Source organism: Triturus cristatus, chromosome 3_2 (genome assembly GCF_964204655.1).
Source record: "Triturus cristatus chromosome 3_2, aTriCri1.1, whole genome shotgun sequence".
NCBI classification, from domain to species: Eukaryota; Metazoa; Chordata; class Amphibia; order Caudata; family Salamandridae; genus Triturus; species Triturus cristatus.
Window position 1 is genome coordinate 1,042,157,813 of NC_140584.1, and position 19,533 is coordinate 1,042,177,345.

At 44.2% G+C, this 19,533-nt stretch overlaps 1 protein-coding gene across 3 annotated transcripts in view; it reads left to right on the forward strand.

The window, feature by feature from the left end:
• The window catches only part of MTMR4 (myotubularin related protein 4), a 651,646-nt gene that overhangs the window by 549,576 nt on the left and 82,537 nt on the right, over window positions 1-19,533 (forward strand). For all 3 annotated transcript variants that reach the window (XM_085649730.1, XM_085649731.1, XM_085649732.1), the window contains 2 exons: window positions 16,052-16,206; window positions 16,578-18,324. In XM_085649730.1, the coding sequence (XP_085505856.1) occupies window positions 16,052-16,206; window positions 16,578-18,324 (1,902 nt within the window). The remainder of the gene's footprint in view (window positions 1-16,051; window positions 16,207-16,577; window positions 18,325-19,533) is intronic.

The window sequence follows — 19,533 nt, forward strand, 5'->3', positions numbered from 1 at the left end:
TTGTATCACCCATGGAGAAAGAGAATCATGAAAATGATTATGCATGGAACAGATTCCTCAAGGAGGCTTGTCCTACTTGAGTGTCTGCTCTGGTGTCCGAATCCAGACAATAATGCCTGGTAAAAGTGTGGACAGATCTCCAAGTAGCTGCCTTGCAGATCTCGGAGAGTGGGACATTATTGAGAAAAGCCGCGGTAGCCGCTTTTCCTCTTGTCGAATGCGCTTTAGGGCGCGCCCCCAATGGTTTCTGAGCCAGTTGGTAGGCCAATGTAATACTTGAAACAATCCACCTAGCAATGGAACGTTTGGATGCAGCAAAGCCCATACGGACAACCCCATAGTTCACAAACAATTGATCAGATTTCCTGACATTCTTAGTCCTATCTAGGTAGAATTTTAGGACCCTTTTGACATCTAGAGAACGCCCATGAAGACATCTTCGAGGAATGGGGGCGCCCGCAAGTGGACCTCTTCGCGGACGAGCAAAACACAAAATGCCGAGGCTTCGCCTCAAGATACCATCGACCAGGATCCCTAGGGAATGCCCTTTTGATCAATTGGTCAATGACATTTGTGTACGTTTTTCCGCCTCTCCCACTAATTCCCAAGGTGGTGACCAAGCTACAGAATATTCCCGCCCATGTGCGGGGACCCCGGAAATAATAAAATTATATATGTAAAAAGCATACATATATACAGCTCTGTATATGTATAAACATATATCATTTTTTCCAAGCAAATGCAGCTCCCATAAAAGGCTAGGCAATGTAAATATACACATCCAATAACACATATATATATATATATATATATATATATATATATATATATAAAGGTATAACAATACACCTAAATCTCTTTTTTTTTTTTTTTAATGAGGTAAACACTCATGAGAAAGCAAAAAATAAAGAGAACAAACTGTGGAAAAACACAGATGTACAACACATTGCCAGCCTGCAGGCTGCATTGCAATATAATACCATAGAGACTAAAAAGCCCTGTACAGGTAAAAACTGGCACCGTGCCTTTAAGGCAGCCCTGACTTCCATATCCCATCATGCCTCAGGGGTGACAGTTAGGTCAGTTGTTCTTTGCGGGACCGTAGTCCTAAACACAAAGATATATCCTTTCCATAATGAATAATACACTTCTTCTCATTTGCCTGGGGAGGTGGGTGGGTTGCTTATGACTTTGATGAGGATACCCCTGGAAGAGAACTAGGATTACAGGTAAGTAACTTACCCTTCTCTTCCAGGGGATCCTCATCAATAGTCATAAGCACTGAATAGAGTAGCAAGCTCCCCTTCCACCTGCAGGCAAATGAAACTAAGGTTGTATCACCCATGGAGAAAGAGAATCATGAAAATGATTATGCATGGAACAGATTCCTCAAGGAGGCTTGTCCTACTTGAGTGTCTGCTCTGGTGTCCGAATCCAGACAATAATGCCTGGTAAAAGTGTGGACAGATCTCCAAGTAGCTGCCTTGCAGATCTCGGAGAGTGGGACATTATTGAGAAAAGCCGCGGTAGCCGCTTTTCCTCTTGTCGAATGCGCTTTAGGGCGCGCCCCCAATGGTTTCTGAGCCAGTTGGTAGGCCAATGTAATACTTGAAACAATCCACCTAGCAATGGAACGTTTGGATGCAGCAAAGCCCATACGGACAACCCCATAGTTCACAAACAATTGATCAGATTTCCTGACATTCTTAGTCCTATCTAGGTAGAATTTTAGGACCCTTTTGACATCTAGAGAATGCAACGCCCTCTCTGCCGGAGAGGAGGGGTTGGGAAAAAAGGTTGGTAAGGAGATGGCTTGGTTTACTTGAAACTCCGATACCACCTTGGGTAGGAACGAAGGATGAGTTCTCATCACCACCCTATTTAGATGAAAAATTGTGTAGGGTTCTTTAGAACAAAGGGCCTGTATCTCACTGACCCTCCGTGCTGAAGTGATGGCTATTAAAAATGCTGTCTTCCATGTGAGGTGCTGTAGGGTAGCCTTATGAATAGGTTCAAAAGGCGAACCCATGAGCTTTGACAGAACCAAGTTTAGCTCCCAGGAAGGAGAGGGAGGTCTAACAGGGGGATAGACTTTCTTGAGTCCTTGCAAGAAATCCTTCACTACCTGCACTTTAAAAAATGACTGCTGTGAAGGCTGTGGATGAATATTCCCGCCCATGTGCGGGGACCCCGGAAATAATAAAATTATATATGTAAAAAGCATACATATATACAGCTCTGTATATGTATAAACATATATCATTTTTTCCAAGCAAATGCAGCTCCCATAAAAGGCTAGGCAATGTAAATATACACATCCAATAACACACATATATATATATATATATATATAAAGGTATAACAATACACCTAAATCTCTTTTTTTTTTTTTTTTAATGAGGTAAACACTCATGAGAAAGCAAAAAATAAAGAGAACAAACTGTGGAAAAACACAGATGTACAACACATTGCCAGCCTGCAGGCTGCATTGCAATATAATACCATAGAGACTAAAAAGCCCTGTACAGGTAAAAACTGGCACCGTGCCTTTAAGGCAGCCCTGACTTCCATATCCCATCATGCCTCAGGGGTGACAGTTAGGTCAGTTGTTCTTTGCGGGACCGTAGTCCTAAACACAAAGATATATCCTTTCCATAATGAATAATACACTTCTTCTCATTTGCCTGGGGAGGTGGGTGGGTTGCTTATGACTTTGATGAGGATACCCCTGGAAGAGAACTAGGATTACAGGTAAGTAACTTACCCTTCTCTTCCAGGGGATCCTCATCAATAGTCATAAGCACTGAATAGAGTAGCAAGCTCCCCTTCCACCTGCAGGCAAATGAAACTAAGGTTGTATCACCCATGGAGAAAGAGAATCATGAAAATGATTATGCATGGAACAGATTCCTCAAGGAGGCTTGTCCTACTTGAGTGTCTGCTCTGGTGTCCGAATCCAGACAATAATGCCTGGTAAAAGTGTGGACAGATCTCCAAGTAGCTGCCTTGCAGATCTCGGAGAGTGGGACATTATTGAGAAAAGCCGCGGTAGCCGCTTTTCCTCTTGTCGAATGCGCTTTAGGGCGCGCCCCCAATGGTTTCTGAGCCAGTTGGTAGGCCAATGTAATACTTGAAACAATCCACCTAGCAATGGAACGTTTGGATGCAGCAAAGCCCATACGGACAACCCCATAGTTCACAAACAATTGATCAGATTTCCTGACATTCTTAGTCCTATCTAGGTAGAATTTTAGGACCCTTTTGACATCTAGAGAACGCCCATGAAGACATCTTCGAGGAATGGGGGCGCCCGCAAGTGGACCTCTTCGCGGACGAGCAAAACACAAAATGCCGAGGCTTCGCCTCAAGATACCATCGACCAGGATCCCTAGGGAATGCCCTTTTGATCAATTGGTCAATGACATTTGTGTACGCTTTTCCGCCTCTCCCACTAATTCCCAAGGTGGTGACCAAGCTACAGAATATTCCCGCCCATGTGCGGGGACCCCGGAAATAATAAAATTATATATGTAAAAAGCATACATATATACAGCTCTGTATATGTATAAACATATATCATTTTTTCCAAGCAAATGCAGCTCCCATAAAAGGCTAGGCAATGTAAATATACACATCCAATAACACATATATATATATATATATATATATATATATATATATATAAAGGTATAACAATACACCTAAATCTCTTTTTTTTTTTTTTTAATGAGGTAAACACTCATGAGAAAGCAAAAAATAAAGAGAACAAACTGTGGAAAAACACAGATGTACAACACATTGCCAGCCTGCAGGCTGCATTGCAATATAATACCATAGAGACTAAAAAGCCCTGTACAGGTAAAAACTGGCACCGTGCCTTTAAGGCAGCCCTGACTTCCATATCCCATCATGCCTCAGGGGTGACAGTTAGGTCAGTTGTTCTTTGCGGGACCGTAGTCCTAAACACAAAGATATATCCTTTCCATAATGAATAATACACTTCTTCTCATTTGCCTGGGGAGGTGGGTGGGTTGCTTATGACTTTGATGAGGATACCCCTGGAAGAGAACTAGGATTACAGGTAAGTAACTTACCCTTCTCTTCCAGGGGATCCTCATCAATAGTCATAAGCACTGAATAGAGTAGCAAGCTCCCCTTCCACCTGCAGGCAAATGAAACTAAGGTTGTATCACCCATGGAGAAAGAGAATCATGAAAATGATTATGCATGGAACAGATTCCTCAAGGAGGCTTGTCCTACTTGAGTGTCTGCTCTGGTGTCCGAATCCAGACAATAATGCCTGGTAAAAGTGTGGACAGATCTCCAAGTAGCTGCCTTGCAGATCTCGGAGAGTGGGACATTATTGAGAAAAGCCGCGGTAGCCGCTTTTCCTCTTGTCGAATGCGCTTTAGGGCGCGCCCCCAATGGTTTCTGAGCCAGTTGGTAGGCCAATGTAATACTTGAAACAATCCACCTAGCAATGGAACGTTTGGATGCAGCAAAGCCCATACGGACAACCCCATAGTTCACAAACAATTGATCAGATTTCCTGACATTCTTAGTCCTATCTAGGTAGAATTTTAGGACCCTTTTGACATCTAGAGAATGCAACGCCCTCTCTGCCGGAGAGGAGGGGTTGGGAAAAAAGGTTGGTAAGGAGATGGCTTGGTTTACATGAAACTCCGATACCACCTTGGGTAGGAACGAAGGATGAGTTCTCATCACCACCCTATTTAGATGAAAAATTGTGTAGGGTTCTTTAGAACAAAGGGCCTGTATCTCACTGACCCTCCGTGCTGAAGTGATGGCTATTAAAAATGCTGTCTTCCATGTGAGGTGCTGTAGGGTAGCCTTATGAATAGGTTCAAAAGGCGAACCCATGAGCTTTGACAGAACCAAGTTTAGCTCCCAGGAAGGAGAGGGAGGTCTAACAGGGGGATAGACTTTCTTGAGTCCTTGCAAGAAATCCTTCACTACCTGCACTTTAAAAAATGACTGCTGTGAAGGCTGTGGATGAATATTCCCGCCCATGTGCGGGGACCCCGGAAATAATAAAATTATATATGTAAAAAGCATACATATATACAGCTCTGTATATGTATAAACATATATCATTTTTTCCAAGCAAATGCAGCTCCCATAAAAGGCTAGGCAATGTAAATATACACATCCAATAACACATATATATATATATATATATATATATAAAGGTATAACAATACACCTAAATCTCTTTTTTTTTTTTTTTTAATGAGGTAAACACTCATGAGAAAGCAAAAAATAAAGAGAACAAACTGTGGAAAAACACAGATGTACAACACATTGCCAGCCTGCAGGCTGCATTGCAATATAATACCATAGAGACTAAAAAGCCCTGTACAGGTAAAAACTGGCACCGTGCCTTTAAGGCAGCCCTGACTTCCATATCCCATCATGCCTCAGGGGTGACAGTTAGGTCAGTTGTTCTTTGCGGGACCGTAGTCCTAAACACAAAGATATATCCTTTCCATAATGAATAATACACTTCTTCTCATTTGCCTGGGGAGGTGGGTGGGTTGCTTATGACTTTGATGAGGTAGCAAGCTCCCCTTCCACCTGCAGGCAAATGAAACTAAGGTTGTATCACCCATGGAGAAAGAGAATCATGAAAATGATTATGCATGGAACAGATTCCTCAAGGAGGCTTGTCCTACTTGAGTGTCTGCTCTGGTGTCCGAATCCAGACAATAATGCCTGGTAAAAGTGTGGACAGATCTCCAAGTAGCTGCCTTGCAGATCTCGGAGAGTGGGACATTATTGAGAAAAGCCGCGGTAGCCGCTTTTCCTCTTGTCGAATGCGCTTTAGGGCGCGCCCCCAATGGTTTCTGAGCCAGTTGGTAGGCCAATGTAATACTTGAAACAATCCACCTAGCAATGGAACGTTTGGATGCAGCAAAGCCCATACGGACAACCCCATAGTTCACAAACAATTGATCAGATTTCCTGACATTCTTAGTCCTATCTAGGTAGAATTTTAGGACCCTTTTGACATCTAGAGAACGCCCATGAAGACATCTTCGAGGAATGGGGGCGCCCGCAAGTGGACCTCTTCGCGGACGAGCAAAACACAAAATGCCGAGGCTTCGCCTCAAGATACCATCGACCAGGATCCCTAGGGAATGCCCTTTTGATCAATTGGTCAATGACATTTGTGTACGCTTTTCCGCCTCTCCCACTAATTCCCAAGGTGGTGACCAAGCTACAGAATATTCCCGCCCATGTGCGGGGACCCCGGAAATAATAAAATTATATATGTAAAAAGCATACATATATACAGCTCTGTATATGTATAAACATATATCATTTTTTCCAAGCAAATGCAGCTCCCATAAAAGGCTAGGCAATGTAAATATACACATCCAATAACACATATATATATATATATATATATATATATAAAGGTATAACAATACACCTAAATCTCTTTTTTTTTTTTTTTTAATGAGGTAAACACTCATGAGAAAGCAAAAAATAAAGAGAACAAACTGTGGAAAAACACAGATGTACAACACATTGCCAGCCTGCAGGCTGCATTGCAATATAATACCATAGAGACTAAAAAGCCCTGTACAGGTAAAAACTGGCACCGTGCCTTTAAGGCAGCCCTGACTTCCATATCCCATCATGCCTCAGGGGTGACAGTTAGGTCAGTTGTTCTTTGCGGGACCGTAGTCCTAAACACAAAGATATATCCTTTCCATAATGAATAATACACTTCTTCTCATTTGCCTGGGGAGGTGGGTGGGTTGCTTATGACTTTGATGAGGATACCCCTGGAAGAGAACTAGGATTACAGGTAAGTAACTTACGCTTCTCTTCCAGGGGATCCTCATCAATAGTCATAAGCACTGAATAGAGTAGCAAGCTCCCCTTCCACCTGCAGGCAAATGAAACTAAGGTTGTATCACCCATGGAGAAAGAGAATCATGAAAATGATTATGCATGGAACAGATTCCTCAAGGAGGCTTGTCCTACTTGAGTGTCTGCTCTGGTGTCCGAATCCAGACAATAATGCCTGGTAAAAGTGTGGACAGATCTCCAAGTAGCTGCCTTGCAGATCTCGGAGAGTGGGACATTATTGAGAAAAGCCGCGGTAGCCGCTTTTCCTCTTGTCGAATGCGCTTTAGGGCGCGCCCCCAATGGTTTCTGAGCCAGTTGGTAGGCCAATGTAATACTTGAAACAATCCACCTAGCAATGGAACGTTTGGATGCAGCAAAGCCCATACGGACAACCCCATAGTTCACAAACAATTGATCAGATTTCCTGACATTCTTAGTCCTATCTAGGTAGAATTTTAGGACCCTTTTGACATCTAGAGAATGCAACGCCCTCTCTGCCGGAGAGGAGGGGTTGGGAAAAAAGGTTGGTAAGGAGATGGCTTGGTTTACATGAAACTCCGATACCACCTTGGGTAGGAACGAAGGATGAGTTCTCATCACCACCCTATTTAGATGAAAAATTGTGTAGGGTTCTTTAGAACAAAGGGCCTGTATCTCACTGACCCTCCGTGCTGAAGTGATGGCTATTAAAAATGCTGTCTTCCATGTGAGGTGCTGTAGGGTAGCCTTATGAATAGGTTCAAAAGGCGAACCCATGAGCTTTGACAGAACCAAGTTTAGCTCCCAGGAAGGAGAGGGAGGTCTAACAGGGGGATAGACTTTCTTGAGTCCTTGCAAGAAATCCTTCACTACCTGCACTTTAAAAAATGACTGCTGTGAAGGCTGTGGATGAATATTCCCGCCCATGTGCGGGGACCCCGGAAATAATAAAATTATATATGTAAAAAGCATACATATATACAGCTCTGTATATGTATAAACATATATCATTTTTTCCAAGCAAATGCAGCTCCCATAAAAGGCTAGGCAATGTAAATATACACATCCAATAACACATATATATATATATATATATATATATAAAGGTATAACAATACACCTAAATCTCTTTTTTTTTTTTTTTTTAATGAGGTAAACACTCATGAGAAAGCAAAAAATAAAGAGAACAAACTGTGGAAAAACACAGATGTACAACACATTGCCAGCCTGCAGGCTGCATTGCAATATAATACCATAGAGACTAAAAAGCCCTGTACAGGTAAAAACTGGCACCGTGCCTTTAAGGCAGCCCTGACTTCCATATCCCATCATGCCTCAGGGGTGACAGTTAGGTCAGTTGTTCTTTGCGGGACCGTAGTCCTAAACACAAAGATATATCCTTTCCATAATGAATAATACACTTCTTCTCATTTGCCTGGGGAGGTGGGTGGGTTGCTTATGACTTTGATGAGGATACCCCTGGAAGAGAACTAGGATTACAGGTAAGTAACTTACCCTTCTCTTCCAGGGGATCCTCATCAATAGTCATAAGCACTGAATAGAGTAGCAAGCTCCCCTTCCACCTGCAGGCAAATGAAACTAAGGTTGTATCACCCATGGAGAAAGAGAATCATGAAAATGATTATGCATGGAACAGATTCCTCAAGGAGGCTTGTCCTACTTGAGTGTCTGCTCTGGTGTCCGAATCCAGACAATAATGCCTGGTAAAAGTGTGGACAGATCTCCAAGTAGCTGCCTTGCAGATCTCGGAGAGTGGGACATTATTGAGAAAAGCCGCGGTAGCCGCTTTTCCTCTTGTCGAATGCGCTTTAGGGCGCGCCCCCAATGGTTTCTGAGCCAGTTGGTAGGCCAATGTAATACTTGAAACAATCCACCTAGCAATGGAACGTTTGGATGCAGCAAAGCCCATACGGACAACCCCATAGTTCACAAACAATTGATCAGATTTCCTGACATTCTTAGTCCTATCTAGGTAGAATTTTAGGACCCTTTTGACATCTAGAGAATGCAACGCCCTCTCTGCCGGAGAGGAGGGGTTGGGAAAAAAGGTTGGTAAGGAGATGGCTTGGTTTACATGAAACTCCGATACCACCTTGGGTAGGAACGAAGGATGAGTTCTCATCACCACCCTATTTAGATGAAAAATTGTGTAGGGTTCTTTAGAACAAAGGGCCTGTATCTCACTGACCCTCCGTGCTGAAGTGATGGCTATTAAAAATGCTGTCTTCCATGTGAGGTGCTGTAGGGTAGCCTTATGAATAGGTTCAAAAGGCGAACCCATGAGCTTTGACAGAACCAAGTTTAGCTCCCAGGAAGGAGAGGGAGGTCTAACAGGGGGATAGACTTTCTTGAGTCCTTGCAAGAAATCCTTCACTACCTGCACTTTAAAAAATGACTGCTGTGAAGGCGAACGCCTGTATGCTGTTATGGCTGCTAAGTGAACCTTTATGGATGAAAATTTCAACCCTGCCCTTGCTAAATGTAGAAGATAGGGCAAAATTACATCCTCCTGGCATTTAGTGGGATCATAATGATGCTGAGCACACCATATATAAAATCTTTTCCACTTACAGAAGTAGGAGTGTCTTGTCGAAGGCCTCCTGGCTTCCTTCAGTATGGACATACACTCTTGAGGGAGGTTCAGATGGCCATACTGGAGGACTTCAGGAGCCATGCTGTTAAGCTCAGCGAGGGAAGGCTGGGATGGTAAATCTTCCCCTGCATCTTGGATAACAAGTCCGGCCTGCACGGCAGCCGCTTGTGGGGGCGGATCGAAATGTGTAGGAGATGACCGTTGAAGATCCCGCTACTGCATGCGTCTTCCTGGCAGCGGCGGTGATGACAGAGTCCGGTGGAGGATCCGATTTAAGGAATAGAAGATCCTCCGGAGCTGGACGGTACTTTTTTAGAATTCTCGCCGGCGCCGTTTTGGTGGTTGCTGGTGTGAGAAAGATATCCATTACCGGCTGTAGCAAACCGGGGACTAACGGCAATAAAGGGCGTGACACTGTGCGTTCATGAAGAGTTTCAAAAATTATGGATGACGTGGTCTCCTGAACCGGCATAGGGATATTTAATTTTGTAGCTCCTCTACACAACACTTCTTGAAACGTAGAAATATCATCTACCGGAGATACCCGAGAGGGTGGCGTCTCCGAGAGTGTCGGCGATCTTGATCTTGACGGCGATCTTGGTCTCGACGTCGACTGTGGAGATCGTCTACGTACTTCTTGCGACGTCGAATGATGTCTCGCCGACCTCGACGTCGAACGATGTCTTTCTTTCGACGACGAACGATATCTCTGTGCAGACGTCGATCGATCTTCTCTTGACGTCGACAGATGCTTTTTCGACGTTTAACTATGGCGCCGAGTCCTCGACGCCGAGCTCTTAGACGCCGTCGACGTCGAACGCACGCTTCGACGCTGAATCTAAAGTCGACGACGATTTTCTCTTTGCAGCATGACTTCCCCTTGACTCCTCACCTCTCAGCGACGATCCCGCCGCTGGAGTCTTCGACGCCGAGCCCGACGTCGATGGGGAGCAAACAGGGACCAACTGCTTCGACGTCGACCGTTCTGCTAGGCCATACAGCCTAATCCTCTCCCTCTCCTTCAAAGTCCTTTTGGAAAGGTCTTCACAATGATGGCAAGTTGCTGGAGAGTGAGAGTCCGGCAGACAGATAATACACACCTCATGTGTGTTTGAAGCCGCCTTCTTTTTTCCACAAGATGGACATGGAACAAATAAAGAAGGCATTTTTCTGACAAAATAGCAAAAAAGTCAGTCAGAAAAACACAGGATACAGACTTCCTCAAAGAGGTTCTAAGAAGAAGTCCAATAAATCTTAAAGTAGTAATAATTCTTGACTAAAGAGTCAAAAAAGAAGAGAGCTGAATTCCAGGGTCCTGACTGAAGGAGCCGGAAAGAACAACTGACCTAACTGTCACCCCTGAGGCATGATGGGATATGGAAGTCAGGGCTGCCTTAAAGGCACGGTGCCAGTTTTTACCTGTACAGGGCTTTTTAGTCTCTATGGTATTATATTGCAATGCAGCCTGCAGGCTGGCAATGTGTTGTACATCTGTGTTTTTCCACAGTTTGTTCTCTTTATTTTTTGCTTTCTCATGAGTGTTTACCTCATTAAAAAAAAAAAAAAAAAAAAAGAGATTTAGGTGTATTGTTATACCTTATATATATATATATATATATATATGTGTGTTATTGAATGTGTATATTTACATTGCCTAGCCTTTTATGGGAGCTGCATTTGCTTGGAAAAAATGATATATGTTTATACATATACAGAGCTGTATATATGTATGCTTTTTACATATATAATTTTATTATTTCCGGGGTCCCCGCACATGGGCGGGAATATTCAGTGCTTATGACTATTGATGAGGATCCCCTGGAAGAGAATATCAAATTGTCCCGTTTTACCTCGTACGTCACAACTGCGATAAAAATATATTCAAACAATAGAACAAATTTAAAAAAATTATGTAGCCTCTTTAGAGGCTGCGAGGTCGCAGAGTGTCTAACCGACTAACTTTCAGGACTGAGTTTAGGTAATTATTGATAGAGGACGTTCAAGCGCTTGCAAGTGTCTGGAAGGAAGGGATGATGGCGCTTTACATAATAATCGAATGCATAGATACATCATTTTATTTAAAGGACTATTAAAAATGTGTTATAGCACACCGCACCAACTCAGTCGCCCTTTCGTTAACGATCTCAGAAAAAAAGAACCCTGAAGTGACACTTCCATGATTCGGTCTCGAGACCTGAAGGCTGCATTCACATGTATTATCAGTATAGCGCTAATACTCCATGGACTGACCGCTTCTGAGCGCTAGAGATGTAAATAGTATGTTAGATGGAAGGGAAGGGAGAAGATTGAAAGCCAGCGCGCATTGTTTAAGCTACTAAATATGTTGCCAGCGAGGAAGCGCTTGAATGCCTGTTCCTTGGTAGTAATGCTATACAATGTAACACAATCTTGCACGATCACCCCACAACACTGCGTGTTTCACCCGTTAAGATACTTTTGGGCGCTCCTTAAGAAATATTAGATATATTTGAAATATAGACGTCACAGTAAATGTCATTAGCATGCCAAATACATGCATAAGCGGCAACAAACTTAATTTTTTGACTTGAAGGAGAGAGTACCTGCACTTCTCAGCCCTGGTGCAATACATTTAACTGGAGAGTACTGGCACTTCTAAAGAGCAAACAGGCACTGTGGATAGTGAATGCCTCATCTATATTTACACTTAAAGCACTGATACTACAGCATGAGAAGCCTTACTCTGTGCCAAAGAGGAGAGATTACTCTACCTCTCCTGGCACAACAGCATGAGGAGCTGCAGTCTGTGCCCATGCTGAGAGTTTGTTGTCCCCCTGGTGGCACCACAGCACGAGGAGCTGCAGTCTGTGCCCATGCTGAGAGAGTACTGTCCATCCACTGGTAACACAGCATGAGGAGCTGCAGCCTGTATCCATGCTGAGAGTACTGTCCCTCCGCATGACCAGCTGCTGCATATACCCAAACAGAATTTAATCTACCCCTGGTGACACCACAGCATGATGGGGGCCAGGGATAGTTACTGTCCTTTTGCTCATGCCCGCACTATGAGAAAAAACAGCTCTTCCCCTGTGTGCCCTGACACAGGGGCACGGGGCTCTCTACTGGCACCACAGCACGAGGGCACGAAGCTTGTGCGAAAACATGGTGAGGATCTGCCTCCCCTGTTGGTGCCACAGCCTGGGAAAGTTTGAGTTTTGTCGCACATTTTTAGCTGTTTCTACAGATGCCACAGACTGAGGTCCCGCAGTCGGTGCCTGAGCAGGGGCACAGTGTCAGTGAGTGAGCCCTGCTGGCACCACAGACTGTCTGAGATCCCTCAGTGTGTGCCAGGCACGGGCAGGGTTAGTGGTCTCGGCTGGCACCACAGACTGAGGTACCTCAGTGTGTGCCCAAGTATGGGCAGGGTTAGAGGGTCTAAGCTGGCATCACAGCATGGGGCCAAGCAGTGTGTGTCCGGGCACGGGTGATCTCTGCTGGCACCACAGCATGGGGCCCCGCAGTGTGTGTCCAAGCACAGGCAGGGGTGGTCTCGTCTGGCACCACTGCGCACACAGACACATAGCCAATCACTGACCTTGGTTGGCACCACAGCCCTCGCGCAAGAATGCCCCCTTCACTGAAGCCAAGTCCATGAGATTTCGGTGTTACTTCCTGTGGGCGTTGCCCGCCCCAGCAGGGGCCCCCAGTACACGCCAAAAACCTCCCTTTCAAACACCGCCAAAGAACGCACCCGCACTCCAAGGAACTCGTCCTGCGAGATTTCAAAGGGCCCTCTGGAGCTGCCACAGCCTGGTGTAGCACAGCACCAGCCTGTGCCAGGGCAGCCCGGGGCAGCACATCACCAGCCCGTGCCGGGGCAGCACTGCGCCAGCCAATGCCAGGGCAGCCCGTTGCAGCACAGCCGCTCCAGCCCGTGCCAGGGCAGCCGGAGACAGCACAGCGCCATCCTTCAGCGATCCCTGGAAGCAGCCTGGGGCTGCCAGGCTCCATGTAAGATATATGCATATGTCGTATGTGCACTAGCGATAGTGTTTATATGTGCTCACAAGCGGCGGAATGCGGCGTTCTCCAAGCGCCTACTAACGAGATCATACCCAAAAAAACAACAAAAAACGTTGTTTGCCACAAAACAGACATTTTTAACGAAGAACATATACAGCCTGTTTTTAATACAGTAGAGTTGAGTGCGCGTTGACGAATATCAAATTGTCCCGTCACATAATATGAACTAGAAATTAAAAATATATATGCCCACCTCTTTCCTTCTTTCATTTAGTTGCTTCCCTGTGAAATGGATCCAAAAAAGAACAATCCCGCGAGTGGTGCGCGCGCCACAGCGAGACATGTTTCAATTATTGCGCCCGTGTCTGGGCACGATAATTGAAACCACATGACGGCCGGTGCGCGTAATAGACACCAACAGGCCATGGGCGGAGCAATGCATCCACCTTTGGCCAATTGCGTGCTGTCTTTCATAAAAAGACGCACGAAAAGGCCAATAGCGTGGGCCAAAAGGAAAAGCACACGCACGTACGTGTGCGATTCCTAGGTCAATTTTCAAACCCCGTACAAGAGATCTCTCGCTGCGCGAGCAGAGCTCCGCACTGCAACGCAGGCGCGAGACTTAAAAAGTTTTCTGGTACTACAAAATGGGAATATCCAAATGCACAAACTCCTTGGTCCTTTTGGTTGTTCTCAATAGCTAATCTCTATAAATCGGTCATCTCTGACCATCGGTGCTAGTCCCAAATGCATCCTGGAGAAAATGTTCTCCATGTGCAGTGTTATTCCTTTACAAGGCACCAAATAGAATCAGAAATTCCAGTACATATCTGCAAGACCCATTTGGCATCCATCTGTGCCTACTTGGGAAAAATCTTTTTCCACTTACAGCAAGATTATCAAAAGCCATGTGACTGCCTATTACAACTTCACCCAAGCCGTCACTGCTAACCCTGTTAAAATAAATTCCATGACATGGGTCCTCAATAATGTTCTATCCCACCTTATCATAAGCCTTTTAAACCAGTGTGACATGAACTTTATTTCACAGACAGCAATCTTCCTGATTGCCACTGCTCCTTGAAGATTTACTCGCAAATTTGAATGGCTATGCATGCTTGAACCATGAATTTGTTTGCACTATAAGTTATTACTCCGAATACATCCATAATTTTATCTTGTCATCCTGACTGACATAATCTGCTTTACTCTCTTAATACCATAGAGTGGTCTTTACTGCTATTTGGTGAGTGCTAAATTAATAGCATTCACCCGCACGTTTGCTGCAGTGCATTACGTTACTGGATGTCAAGCTAGACAACGTGTAGTTGAGAAGAATGTATTTCACTATGTAATTGCGCCATCTAAATCAATCTAGTTGGTCAGCGCAGTAAAGTGCAAGTTGCAACCACTGCCATTCAGTTGAGGTCTGCTAATTTACATTACGGAAGAGGCATTTTTGTTTACCGCAGACACATTCACTAAGCCTAGTATGACACTGACCCTAAATCTGACACAGGTGTGGAAGATAAGTTATTGAAAATGTATTCTCATAATACCAAATAAAGGAAACCACTAATTAATTGAGATAGACATCTTTCTTCTTGTGATCTAAAAAGCTGCTATTTTACACACAACATCCAGCTGTTCTCTTAAAACATTGTCTGAAAAATAAGATGAACTGATGAGCTAGGTTATGTTGAGGTGTGAGAGCTACTGTGATGGTGCATTGGCAATGAGCGGCTGTGATGGCGCCTTGGCCACTATGCCCACTTTAATGGAATACGTTTTCAGTGTTTTCTCCATTCTTCCAAATCTCACCACCACAGAAATTCCCTCAGTGAAAAAAGCTGCAAAAAAATCTCAGCGGAAGAATTGCAAGAAAAACATTTTTAGTTTTGTAAACGGTGAAAACCTTCATATCTATGAAGGGTAAATGATATGGCTACAACATGCTAGAGTTTAGATCTTTGTGTGTGCTTCCTGGTCACTATGTTCTGTGGTTTAAATGGCATCAGATCCATTTTAATTTGTCTTTCAAGGCGTGTGACCCATTGAGAATATTCTAATGGTTATAGTACTTTCCTCTGTCACCGTATATTTATAGCACTGCCCTTTGTAAAGACGCACATACGACAATAATTCTGCAAACTTATGGTTTGGCTTGGAATGGTATGGTGAAAATGTTTACAATGACCACCTACTTATCATAGCCCACTCAAAATAATGCGAGTTGTTATCCAGAACACTTTTCATTAGACTGACCTCATGTTAGAAAAATAAAAGTGGGCGACCATTAGTGTTTTCCGGGCAACCATGATTAATATGCATGTGCACAACTGAGTGAGATTTTCTAGTAGCTACTATTAGAGTGTTAAACATTCAATCATTACAATTTTAAGTGCAACATTTAGTAGAAAATGTGAATATTTCTGTACTCAATCTAAATTCTTGCTTAACTAGGATCATTGCCAAAAATATATGTAGCATGTCACAGCCAACTTTTGAGTCTCAGGTCTGGCATTTTCAGGGCGTATGTTTTAGGCATTGTTTATCATTTGTTTTTTGGCCCAATAGGTTCTACACCCTGTGTGTCACGTACGGGCTTTGCAGCTATGGACAGCTGTGTACATGCCAACATCCTCTCCTTCTTCCCTTTCAAAGGACAGTGTGGAACTTTTCCTACCTCCTGTTTCCCAAAGTCAGGACTTCGGTGCTCGATCTCTAGACAGGTAAGAGAAACAGAAGGCTGTACACAAAAACTGCAGTACCCTGAACACTGTGGGCATCCGTTTCCAGTTGAGTAATTCCATAGTCTTACTTGCATGCTTATTGAGGGCACTGTTTGAGCTGGGCACTGTCATCCACGATAGAGCAGAATGAGTGCAGGATAAGTGATGTTCATTTATTGAAGGTTTGTTATTTGTTGTGTCCAGCCTAATTGTGCTTCGAACTGCTTCCAAGGGTACCCAATATTCCGTTACCCTTGATAGAAACCCATAGAATACTGTTATGAAATGCAGGTGCATTGCCATTCTAGGGATGAATGATTAGCATAGGAACCTATTAGCCATGATGAATGTTTCTTTTTTTATTTCCTTAGACTAACAAAAACCCGCTCAATGGACGACTTGATCTCTGCTTGCGATGGTGGTGCCCCCCTGACACGTACCTCCAGTGATCCAAACCTCAATAACCACTGTCAGGAGATCAGGATTGACCTTGAGCCTAGAAACTGCATGGTCAATGAAAATGAATCGGAAGCCTCCGCGCAACTGCAGCCGCTATACGCAGAGCCCTCAGAAGTTGTGGGAATAAAATGTAAATTTATAAAATCAGTTGGAATCAAAGCTGGAAGTCCCTGTGCAAATATGGAATATGATTTTGATAACACTAGTATCAATTCAACATCTCCACCTGGTTTTGCTACTGATAATTTTCTAGTAGTTAATCGTACTGAAGAGCTGAAAGGACCTAGTGATGACACCCGAGAAGGAGTTGGTAATGTTGATACACTTCAAAGAAATTATGTGGTCAAGAATCCTCAAAGATATAGTGATGCTGCAAGTCTGCAAGGACTTGGTGATGCTGACCTTCTACAAAAAGTTGGAAATGCAGAGAATCTGCCAAAACCCTTTGACTCTGGGACTATTCCAGGGCGTAGTGGTGATGAAAATCTATCTGACTGTGGCATCTCTAAGAATTTGGCTGTGTATGGGAATACAGAAGATGACATAAATATTCAGAGTTTGGGTGGTGCTGAACATCTGCAAGACTGTAGCAGCAGTGAGCCTCACAAATGTCCTGAAGCTACTATTGAACAGAAATTTGAAGATGATGACGCAAAAGAGACCAGAGGAATGAAGGGAGGAGGGAGGATTAATGATGCCGAAGAGACCATGGTCTCAAAGAAACATGTCATAAAGGGACATGTTGGAGTCAGTACTGGGGAAACTGGGCTTCTCAAGGAGGTTGTAATGAATGAAGTAGAAGAGGCTAATGGTGTTTGCCAAAAGAATTTTGAAACTGATGAGGCTAAGGATTTGAATGCAGGTGGGAGTCTTGGATTAAAATGGCACAATGGCACTTTAATTGCTAAAATGCAATCAAGCAGCTGCATACTAAAAGAGAGTAGGACAGCACTGGCAGCAGAAAGCCCTAAATGCAGCTCATCAAGTGACATAGATCCTACATGTGGGCCATGCGGTAAACAAGTATTTGGCAAAGGAGGAGCCAGTAGGGATATCATGTGTGTGGAAAGCAGCCAGACTACAAAATTACCATTTGACTTCCCCCGTGTTTATCATCGCCAGAGTTCGCAGAGTCAGATGAGCGAGTTTTCACTTTTGGGATCCAACTGGGAGAGCTTGCAAGGCATGATGAAGTCCATTCCAAATGGAGAGGCAGGACACAGGAGACTCCTCATGCATGGCTGCTGCAACAAGAGGCTGAATAGCAAACCTCTTCGCCTGGCTGGCTCCTGTGTTGGTGGACATTGGTTCCACAGAGATGGTGCGAAGACCTCCTACTATGTTCCATCGAGTCCTCCTTGTTCAGGAACTCATTTGAAGAACTGTAAGTATTGGACATCTGGGCACTCTAAGCAGCTGCAGACGAGCAAGCTTATTGCACTGGCCTGTCCATCTCCAGTGCCTCCTCCACACCTGGATGATGATGGCCTTCCTTTCCCAGCAGATGTGGTGCAGCAGAGATTGAGACAGATTGAAGCTGGTTACAAACAGGAAGTAGAGCTGCTGCGCCGACAGGTGAGGGAGCTACAGCTGAGGCTAGAAGTTCGACACTGCTGTGCACCTCCATCAGAGCCCGAGGTGGACTATGAGGATGACTTTGTAAGTAATTTTCATCTTGGTTATGTTGCAATTCTTCTAACAGTGAGTTATTGAAATGGATTGCATACATGTTGAAAGAATCCAATACTTAATGCATTTCCTCGTATTAAGTAGTTATCTTTCAAATTTTGCCTGATCAAAGCCTGTATTATAAAAAGGGCGTACTTTGCTTGTTTGCGACTCAGGACACTTTTAAACAGGTTTTCTGGGCGCAAACCAGGAAAGTGCTCCCTATTATGAAAAATGTGCTGGCAGCAAAGAACTCGTGCTGCTCGGGGGTGAAGGGACAGTGCGTTCAACTACATCAAAGCTTCCCCGCCAGCATTTTGACTGCATCTGCCTGCAGGGGGATATCTGGGGTTTGAGGGGGGGTGGGTTGGTTGGCGTGGGGCCAAGGGCTCCTTAAAAGGGCTGCGCCTAGGGGGCGCACTGACAGTGCGCCACATTTGTGGCACACTTTCAATGCACCTCTTAAGAGCATGTTTCCTCTGCACCTACATCTGGAGAACGTCACAGATGCAAAGTGATTTCCTTATTTGCATGGGGTCATGCCCCCATGCAACTGAGGGAACACCCTCTCACGGTAACGCTAGTACTACATGTGCGCTAGTGCTATCAGTATTACAAAAGTGGCCGTACAAGTGTCTTTGGCCCTTTTTGTAATTCAGTAGTGCCTCTGGGGCCTTCGAAGCGGGAGCACATGCCCATTTTGACCCCTGGGCACTTTCTGTGATATGCTCCAAGGAAGCCAGTGTTCATTCTAGGGCTGCACATGGATGCAGTCCTTCCCTCCTTCATGTAAACTGATTCACTGATGAGTCTGTTTTTGCTTTATGCCGTTAGGGTATGAGTCTTAAAGAAATGTTGCATAGCACTTTACTGTGGGTAATGACTGCAAGGTTCATCCATTCTCCCAGTTTTTCTGCCTGCTATTGGCACACTACAACATGGTTGTTAGTGTTTTGTTCTTACTATTGGTTTCGGTTCTGGTTCCATGCATTTGAGAAGGCTTTGATTTTACATCCACTAATCTAACATTCCACCTACAACTTCCTTTCCCTTTCTTATACTGAGACCTCTAGTTCTAAGGATTTTAGTTGCTTACTGCTTCTGTTTAAACACCGACACCCATCTGCTTTATACATGTATATTGTGATTCTCTTTTAAGTTATGAATCTCTTAGGAAACGCCTCTCTGAGTAGCGTACGT